Genomic DNA, 10211 nt, shown 5'->3' with positions numbered 1-10211 from the left:
CACCATCTGTAAAAAATAATAATTTTGTATGTGAAAACATCGACATTCACTAGGAAATGAGTTCTGGTTCCTTATGAAGGAGTAAGCACACCCTGCCTTCCTTCCCTCTGAATGCAGGTGTAGAAAACATGGACAACACGCACTGAACTGCTACTTAGGACTCTGAAAAGTCAAAAGGATTAGGCAATTGAGGAAGGTCAGAATTAGAAGTGCTATCAAACACGTAGAGAATTTACCTTTTTCTTTTTCTTTTTTCCTCTCTGTATCGCTAGGCCTGACACAGTGCAGCCTGAAACCCAGATTGCTGTAGACAGGGAGTCTCCAGGAGCAGGAGTCTCCAGCAGGTAGCTTCAGTGCTGGCAGTTAAGACCCAGAAGTGCCTAAAACTCTCAGGGAAGGGAGCACTCCTCTGAAATCAGAGAAGCTATGATCCTGAAAGAGTAGGACAAACCGCTGCTGCTCTTTTTCTCTCTGTGTTCTCCCATCAATTGGCGCACATTATGGGTGTGGTCATTGACAGTGTGCAGGAAAGTATAAAGTATATGAAACCTCAGCTTTCTGGCCAGAGGACCAAAAAGGGGGGCCCAATGGAACCAGAAACTACTGGGAAGACCATGGAGAGAAAAGAGATTAGAAAAACGACCCTATAAGCTTGCTTATGAATTCAGGCTCATCTCCAAACTGTGCAGGTCTCATCCTCAACATCAAACCAAAGACTTTGAGAACTGGCCACTAGATGGTTCACACGTGCAGATCTGTAATAGCACAGTAGATTTGGAAAACAGAACTGACAATGGAACCACACCCACAGAAGGTTTGCTGGACCTTGTGGCCTGAACCAAATATGATCAATTGCTAAATGAAAAATATCAACATTGATATTTTAATATTACATTCATCCAGGGGATTTAAACAAAATCCAGACTCTATAACACAATTTTCAAAATGTCCAGGATACAATCCAAAATCATTCAACATGCAAAGAACAAAAAAAATCAAATCACATAAGAAAGATGGAAGGAATAAAGACATTCTCAGATGAAGGAAATCTATGAGAATTCATAGACAACAAACAATCCTGCTCTAAAAGAAACACTAAAGGAAGTTCTTCAAACAGAAGGAAAAAGGTACAAGAAGGAAACTTGGAGCATCAAGATGAAGGAAGGGCAACGGAAATGGTAAGCATCTAGGTAAATATAATAGACTATTTTTCTCTTGAGTCCTTTAAAAACGTTTGATGGTTAAAGGCAAAAAAATACAATATAATCTCATGGAGTTTTCAATGTATGTAGATGTAACATTAAGTCAACACCAAGATAAAAAGTGGGATATAAAGAAAACTATATGATAGTAAGGTTTCTGCATTTTGTTTAAGTACAATTTAAAAGTTAAGTATATATATATTGTAACTTCTAAAGTAACCTCCAAATTAGATAGCCAGAAACAATAAATGAATTAAGATAGAATACCAAAAAATGTTCAAATAACTGAAAAGTAGGTAGAAGATGGAACATTTTCCCATACCAGTATTGCCCGAATCCTCAGAACTTGTGTCGATGTCAGTATAGTGCTCTAACTTATTTACTAGTTGTGCTTCAATCTGATGAAGGCTGTGATCTTGGATAGCATTTTCTACATCTTCAGTAAATTTAATCTGCTCCGCCAAGCATAATATCTATTAAATTAAGAGAAAACATATTTTTAAGAGGTGATTTTACTTAGGAATATTTTATCAACTTAAGAAAAGAAACCCTTTTCCCCAAAATTTCTATTATATTGAATCTCTGTACCTGAATGCCCTTTTGGTACCTCAAATATTAACAGAGAATGCAGCCCAAGCTTACTTCTCAGAACTCCTACTATCTCCCATAGGCCTATTTGGTGGGTCCTAGAACTCACCAAGCTTATGGTAAGAGAAGGGACTTGATACTTCCTTCCCCTGACTCTCCTCATAAATGGCTTCTTTTCGACCAGTAAGATGCAAAGATAACAGAGTATGGCGCATTCTATTTAATAAGTAATCTGCTAGCATCCCAAATAATCACTCACTGTATTACTGAAGTCTGCCATCTCAAATTCCAATTTTATCTTAAATTAAGATCTGTCCTATCTTTCAGTCTAACACGCAAAAAACAGAAACTAGCTCTAGATCAATATAGGTATCTTTACCTTTATATAAAACTTGAGATGCTCACCCTGCTTCAGAGGCTTTCTTTAATATAGCAAGACTACTAATAAAGCAAATTGTACATTTAAATACCAGTCTTTGAAAACTTATATTAAAATAGTTTGATACAGTTCTTAGACAAACAAGGTAAATCAATATCCTCCTTTAAATTAAAGGCATAATCCACCATCATATTAAAACAGCAAACCTATTCACCTATTACTATTGAATAGATTGTTTTTTGTGCTATATAAATTTCAGCATCCAGATGAATATCATCAAATGCTTCTATTAACAGGTTAAGTCATTTAGTTATCTACATATGCATTTTATAATTTAGTATAGCAGGCTAAGCTACTGTCTTGCTCTAACTTAAAATATTGTGTAAATATCATATTAGATTCATTTATAGAAGAGAAAGCCAATTAGTAACTCTTTCCAGGGCAAAGTTACCTGCCATACTTTGTTATGTGCCAAACTCACCAGCTTCTTTAATCAGATATATGGTGAAGCATTTAAGCAGATCCAAATCTGCTTTTTTGTGAAAAGACTCTGCTCTTTAATTTTCTTACTAAAATATTCACTCACCACCTCCACACTAATACTGATACATGTGAATTTTTTTCAGGCAATACTCCTGAATTTCTGTACTATAAATACACATAAATCATCTCAATTACTAACAGTCTGACATACAATTTCTGTGAGAGACTAACAGAAATGATAGTCAAGATACACTCTTTAAAAAATAGAAGAAAAAAAAAGATACACTCTTGGCTACTTCTAAAGTCACGTTACCATTAACAAATGTGCATGGGCACTAATATTATTCATTAGAATGTAATGATCTCTAACAGTGCTCTGCAAACATTACATGATCTAATCAAAATGAGTTGGCAATGTCAGTATTATTACATTCTCTTAACTAAATGTCAAAAAGAATCACTCAGAGAATAACTGGAAAAGGCAGGATCTGAACCCAAGGCTGTCAGATTCTTTCCACTTACCCTGTTACTTCCTTCCCAAACCAGAAAGTGAATTCACAGATCCTTACAAAAATACCTTTAAAGAACTGAATTAACAGTATATAATAACCTGTACCAGACATTCATGTGATGACTTACATCATTCTATCCCCTCATGGAAATGCTCTTGACATAATTTTTCTTAGCATACCACTAATAAACTAGAATTCGTTGTTTTGATAGACTAATGAGCTACAGTGGACCCTTGAACAAGATGGATTTGAACTACATCAGTTCACTTATACACACGTTTTCAAAAAATATGGGGTGGGGCAAAAGTAGGTTTACAGTTGTTTACATGGAAAATAATACAACAATTAATAAATAATAACACAAGAATAAAATCTGTTTCATGTACTCACAACTGTAAACCTACTTGCCCCACCCTGTATACAGTCAGCACTTCATATCCCTGCATTTAGCATTAGGGGATTCAACCAACTGTGGATCAAAATACTGTTTGGTGCAATTTTATATAAAGGACTTGAACATCCTTAGATTTTGATATTTGCAGTCGGGGGCAGAGGGGTGGTGAGAGGGTGGGATGGGGAGGTGTTCTGGAACCAGTCCTTTACAGATAACCAAGGGACCACTGCAGATAAGTTTTGGGGGAGTCAAAAGTTACACAGAGCTCTGGCCGGGTGGGCTGTTGGTTGGAGCGTCATCCATACACCAAAAGGTTGCAGGTTTGATTTCTGGTCAGGGCACATATTTTGGTTGCAGGTTCGGTTACAAGTTCAATCCTGGGGTGCTGGGAGGGATGTATGGGAGGCAACTAATCTATGTTTCTCTCTCTCTCTCTCTCTCTCTCTCTCTCTCTCAAAAAAATCAATAAAAACAGATCCTCCAGTAAGGATTAAAAAACAAATTTTCAATTGCATGGTAAATCAGTACCCCTAATCCCCACATTGTCCAAGGGTCAACACTATTTATATGTTTAATAGTTCACATTTTTACAGAGATAATGAATTATTTACATTTTTACATTTACATTCATTTTACTTGAATACTCAAGAGCTCAGTAATAAGTTTCACGTTCAAACCAGCAACTTTCTTTAGCCTTTATATCCTGATACAATTGTCATTTCCCGAATCCAATTATTATGCAATCTTACTTTTGTAGATTTCTTAATGTTATGTCTTTTACTCTAAATCAATTTAAATCCTACCTGAAAGTTGACAGAGTACTAGGAAACATTTCCAGAGTAATAAAGCAGCTTAATTCTGACTTTGCACTGGCAATATTCATTGATGATTGCTTTTACTTTTCTCTAAGAACTTTACAAGGTTTTTTATTCTTATTTTTTAATATTTTTATTGATTTCAGAGAGGAAGGGAGAGGGAGAGAGAGATAGAAATATCAATGATGAGAGAAAGTCATTGATTGGCTGCCTTCTGCATGCCCCCAACAGGGGATCGAGCCCACAACCCCGGGCATGTGCCCTTGACCAGAATCAAACCCGGGACCCTTCAGTCCTCAGGCCGATGCTCTATCCACGGGTAGAGCTACAAGGGCTACAAGGTTTTTTAAAACATATTTTAGTTTGAATCAAAGTGCTAAAGGCTACAAATGACATCAATGATAAAAGGGATAAGAATCTAAAACGTTCCAAGCTTCCTATTTCATAAATCAAGCTACTAAATGTTTTAATCTGAAAAGCAAATAACTTTGAGTAGTTGGGTAGATTTTCTTATGAGAAATCATAGAATATCTCAATGCCTACGTTTCAGGGTCCCTAAAAACTAAAGTTACTGATGTCCTAAACCGATAGTGTTCGTCTTAATAAGCAATAAAACAAATCGTAAACAAGGCAGAATACTTAACACAAGTCTTAGTACTACACTTTGATAAGGTCTGGAACAAGTTTTATAAGATTGGTATCTAGAATCCAGTGTTTCAGGAATGAGCTCCTATTAATACTGAGCTGCAACAATCTGCAATGCCCACAATGTAACTGAGCTCTCAGCTTCCCTGCTAACATTTTATTTTTATTTTTTTAATATATTTTATTGATTTTTTACAGAGAGGAAGGGAGAGAGAGGAATAGAGAGTTAGAAACATCGATCAGTTGCCTGCACACTCCCTATTGGGTATGTGTCCGCAACCAAGGTACATGCCCTCGACCGGAATCGAACCTGGGACCCTTCAGTCTGCAGGCCGACGCTCTATCCACTGAGCCAAACCGGTTAGGGCTCCTGCTAACATTTTAGATCAGTGGTGTAACCATATTTCCCATCTACACGAATACCCTGCTAAATTCCTGTTTGTGTCAAACTCTTAGATCAGTGGTTCTCAACCTTCCTAATGCCGCGACCCTTTAATACAGTTCCTCGTGTTGTGGTGACCCCCAATTTCATTGTTACAAACTGAACATAATTAAAGCATAGTGATTAATCACAAAACAACATATAATTATATATGTGTTTTCCGATGGTCTTAGGCGACCCCTGTGAAAGGGTCGTTCAACCCCCAAAGGGGTCGCAACCCACAGGTTGAGAACCGCTGTCTTAGATGAGTCCATGGGAAGGGTGGGGGACAGTGTTATCTACCCTGTGCCCTTCCATCAATGATGGACTAACATCAGGAAGGAGGAAGCTACTACATGACTGATTCTCCCTCCACATTCTATTCCCCACCGGCCTGGCTGCTTATATCTCAGCATGCTTTCTGCTTGAAAGAATCGAATTATAGCAAATTAATGGAGATAGAAGAGAACTTCACTATCATGCAGTTCTTCCCTCACATTTTACAGTTGAGGGAACTCAGACACAGAAATTAAGCAATTTGTCAATGGTAACTGTTAGATAAAAGGAGCACAGAGATGTCAGTTGTTTGAGCCCTGGGACTCTACTCTAGGTCAGGGAGCATCCCAGGATGCCATGTTCTCTCCAGACATCAGCCTCCTTACCTGTGATGGGAACAAGGATGAGTCAATTGCACCTTGAGAACTTCGTCCAGCAGTAACACATTCTGTCAACAACTGTTTCAAAGTTTGCTTCATTTCCAAGGCCAAAGCATTTAACCAATGCTAAAAATAAAGTTAGAAAATAATATATGCATATCATCAAACAGATATATAATCTATCTTTTTAACTTTCACATTTCATCATTTTTTATTTTTTGTAATCTTTATTGCTGAAAATATTACATATGCCCCCTTTTTTCTCCCATTGACCCCTTCTAGCCTTCCCCCCCCCCCCCCCCACCCCGGACCCAGGCCTTCACCACCCTATTGTCTGTGTCCATGGGTAATGCATATATGCATACAAGTTCTTTAGTTAATCTTTTCCCACCACCCACCCTCCTCCGCCTTCCCTCTGGGTTCCAAAGTCTGTTCCATGCTTATATGTCTCTGGATCTATTTTGTTCGTCAGTTTATTTTGTTCATTAGATTCTACATCTGAGTGAGGTGTCATGTAATACTTATATTTTTCTGACTAGCTTTATTTGCTACTGCAAATGTTAAGAGTTCTTTCTTTTTTACTGCTGCATAGTATTCCATTGTGTAAATGTACCACAGCTTTTTTATCCACTCATCTGCTAATGGACACTGAGCTACTTCTAAATCTTACCTACTATAAATTACACTGCTATAAACACAGGGGTGCATATATTATTTCTGATTGGTGTTTAGGGTTTTTTAGGATATATTCCCAGAAGTGGGATCAATGGGTCAAATGGCAGTTCCATATTTAATGTTTTGAGGAAACTCCATATTGTTTTCCACAGAGGCTCCATAATCTATTGACTGACCCTATTCTTTTATTTCAGGAGGGTGAATTATAATTTCTTATTGACTCTTACATCCCAATGTGTTATATGCCATATAATTAATATATGATTTAAGTAATTTGAAGAAAACTTTTTTTTTCAACCTCTTGGCATAATTTCAAGTGTAAAAACTCAAAAGTTGTGGTTAGCTACTACATTATCTATACAAACCAATATAATATGAACATTTAAAAAGTAACTCATTCCTTTTAGCATTATGACAAATCAAACTAGATAGTTGAGCCAATAAATCAGAATCAAAGTGACCAGCTAAGTCCCAGGCTCTTGCTATCCTAATGATCTCACATTCAAAAAGTTGCAACCCTGGGAAGGGATTGCTCAGTTAGGAGGAACTATATTATTTGGGGGGTTAAGCTGCCTCTTCAAATAAAACTAATTTTGTTTCAAGGTCAAAAAAGATATGTTTTCACTCACATGATTATGGATAAAATAAAAGTTAAAATAATGATTAATAAAAAGTATAATAAATATTTATGAATCACTACTTACTTAACTTTAAAAGACTATCATTTGCAATAAAATCTAAGAGTAAAAGCTGCAATCTTAAATAGCTTCTCATTACTTACTTTAACTCTATGTTCTAGTTTTTCTTTGTATCTTTAGAGCTCTTTCCAATATTAAAAACAGCATGATACTTTACTCAGCTCCAAAGCCACTGAAGCAAAAGAGTGAAAAGCTTTGTCTATGCAAAGCTCATCATCACAGACACTTCCAGACTTCAGTTTTCCTCTGCTGGAAAATTTGCTCTAGCCCAGCTCTAAAACTTAAGCTCTTCCTCTTTCTGTTCATCTAGTCCCAACAAAACTACAGGAAGGAAAACAACAGCAGAAAGCAACAAAACTCTTCACCAACCATGGGCGCTATTTTAAAAAACTTCTGTGCTTTCAATCACATGATAAAATGTTGAGGCCCAATCAGGAACAGTCCTTTGGCTAAACTGTATAGATACATGTATGATAAGACATGGCCTTTGACTTCAGTTGGAAAATAATTCTGGAACCTAAAAATTATAATTCAATGTGATGCAACCTACTGCTATTTGGTTTTAGCTATATACCTGTAATAGGCCTTTGAGAATTCACTTTCAGTCCTAAAGAACCAATTAATCATAGCTATTCTGCAAATGCACTAGCTGCAAGCTTACTAATTCACCTTAATCATCTTATACAACTCATTTTTATTAATCCTCACCAAGGATATTTTTTCCATTGATTTTCAGAGTAAGTGAATGGGAGGGGGAGGAGGAAGAGAAACAGAGAGAGGAAAGAGACAGAGAAAAACATCAATGTGAGAGAGACTCAACGACTGGTTGCCTCACACACACGCCTCGAATGGGGCCGGGGATTGAACCTGCAACCCAGGTATGTGCTCTTGACCAGGAATCAAACCCAAGCCTTTAGTGCAGGAGCTGACGCTCTAACCACTGAGGGTGCCATCCAGGGCCATACAACTCATTTAAAAAAGAAAAGAGAACTAAGACTTATGGGGTACTTATGTTCCAAACACTACATAATATGCTTAAAGCCATTTATCTCATTTAATTTTCAAAAGAAAGCCTTTTCAACAAATAGTGAGATTCCCATTTTACAGATAAGGAAACAGATTCTAAGTCACATAGCTAATAATTTTTGTAGCTAAGATTATTATCCAAGTCTTTTTTTACTCCAAGCAAAGGCTCTTTTCATAATTATATACTGCCTTCCAAAGATTAAAAATCCATATTCCCTTTAATATCAAATCATTCTGAACAAAACAAAAAAACAAATTACTTTCTAAATTAACCAACTTTACCCTAAAAATTGACTAAATAATTTTTATATAAAGTTCATACACTTAATTCTTTTAATTTTCATACATGAAAAAGAATTACTTACCTCTACATTATTTGATAGAAGAACTTTATTTTTTAAAGGTACAACTTCGCCCTCCAAAGATTTCATTGCAATTATATGTCTTGACTCATTATCAAAACATACACTATTAATACCTACATTATAAAAGCAACAATTTAAATTAAAAATGATAAAAAATAATTATTAGAAATCATATATGGTTATCACATAATATATACTTCATAATAAATATGACAATGCAATAGAATTATGTTAATTTTAGCATATAATTTAATACAATAGATTTTAATAACCAACAAGAGGAAACAACCCAAGCCCATTAACAGGCAAATGAATAAACTGTGATATATTCAAACAATGAAATGTTATTCAGTAATTTAAAACAATAAAATATAAGGTTGGTATCTCAAAACATTGTGAGAGAAAAAAATCAGACACAAATTAGTTCATAAGAATACAGACTGATGATTCAACTGATTTGAGGCAAAAAGATGAGAGAAAGGGGGAGGGCAAATAAGACTGCCCTTCCCCAAAATTTGAACACTGTTTAATATTTAACAACAACAACAAAAAGCCTAAATACATTAACTAATTTTGGTCCTCAGAAAACCCTATAAATTATTATTTTCAAATTTTCAGAGAGGTAACAATTAATTAAAACTGACTAATAAATAGTACAGGTAGAGCTTGATTGCAAGCCTTCTGATTCCAAGAGCTCTTTCCACTACCACCCACAGCCCACAGTTATAAACATCTTAAAACTTCATATAGACAGTGGTTAATAAATACTTCTGCAAAGCACCAGAGTAAATATTTTCGGTTTCTACAAGCCATGATTCTCTGTATCAACTAACCAAATCTGTGCTAGTAGCATAAAAGCAGCTATAGACAATAATGAGCATGACAGTGTTCCAACAAAATTTTCTTCTAAAAACACTGACAGTGAGAGATTAAAAATGGCAGCAGAGTAAGTGGATGCTGCACAAACACGTTCCCAGGAACACACTGGAATTACAACTAAAATACAAAAAAACTTCCTGAATAATCAACAGAAGACTTACTCGAGAGAACTTGATATGCGAGGACCTAAAGTGGAGACTGCATAGAGACTGGTAGGAGGGATGGAGGCATGAAAGGGATGGCTTGGCACCCACTGACAGCAGCTAAAGTTCCAGACAGATATCTCAGCTGTGGGGGTTGCCACTGAGAACTCTGGAATCTAATCCCCAAGCTGGGCCCCCAAGCAGAGAGCACCACAACTAAGAAGAATACCCATATAACATCTGGCTGTGAAAAGTAGTAGGGTTGCTGTCTGCCAGGGAGCGACAGCTAGAAATTCAGGGAGCCTCTTAAAGGGCCAATATACAAAATTC

At 36.3% G+C, this 10211-nt stretch overlaps 1 protein-coding gene across 6 annotated transcripts in view; it reads right to left on the bottom strand.

The window, feature by feature from the left end:
• The window catches only part of DYNC2H1 (dynein, cytoplasmic 2, heavy chain 1), a 289555-nt gene that overhangs the window by 231677 nt on the left and 47667 nt on the right, over window positions 1–10211 (bottom strand). For all 6 annotated transcript variants that reach the window (XM_005856867.2, XM_005856868.2, XM_014539785.1 and 3 more), the window contains exons 29-31: window positions 8860–8972; window positions 6102–6221; window positions 1525–1675 (exon numbers count right to left, since the gene is read on the bottom strand). In XM_005856867.2, the coding sequence (XP_005856929.1) occupies window positions 1525–1675; window positions 6102–6221; window positions 8860–8972 (384 nt within the window). The remainder of the gene's footprint in view (window positions 1–1524; window positions 1676–6101; window positions 6222–8859; window positions 8973–10211) is intronic.

This window comes from Myotis brandtii, unplaced genomic scaffold (assembly GCF_000412655.1).
Source record: "Myotis brandtii unplaced genomic scaffold, ASM41265v1 scaffold105, whole genome shotgun sequence".
Classification (NCBI taxonomy): Eukaryota; Metazoa; Chordata; class Mammalia; order Chiroptera; family Vespertilionidae; genus Myotis; species Myotis brandtii.
Note: the sequence above shows the minus strand (reverse complement) of the source record. Positions and strands in the feature narration are given on the sequence as shown.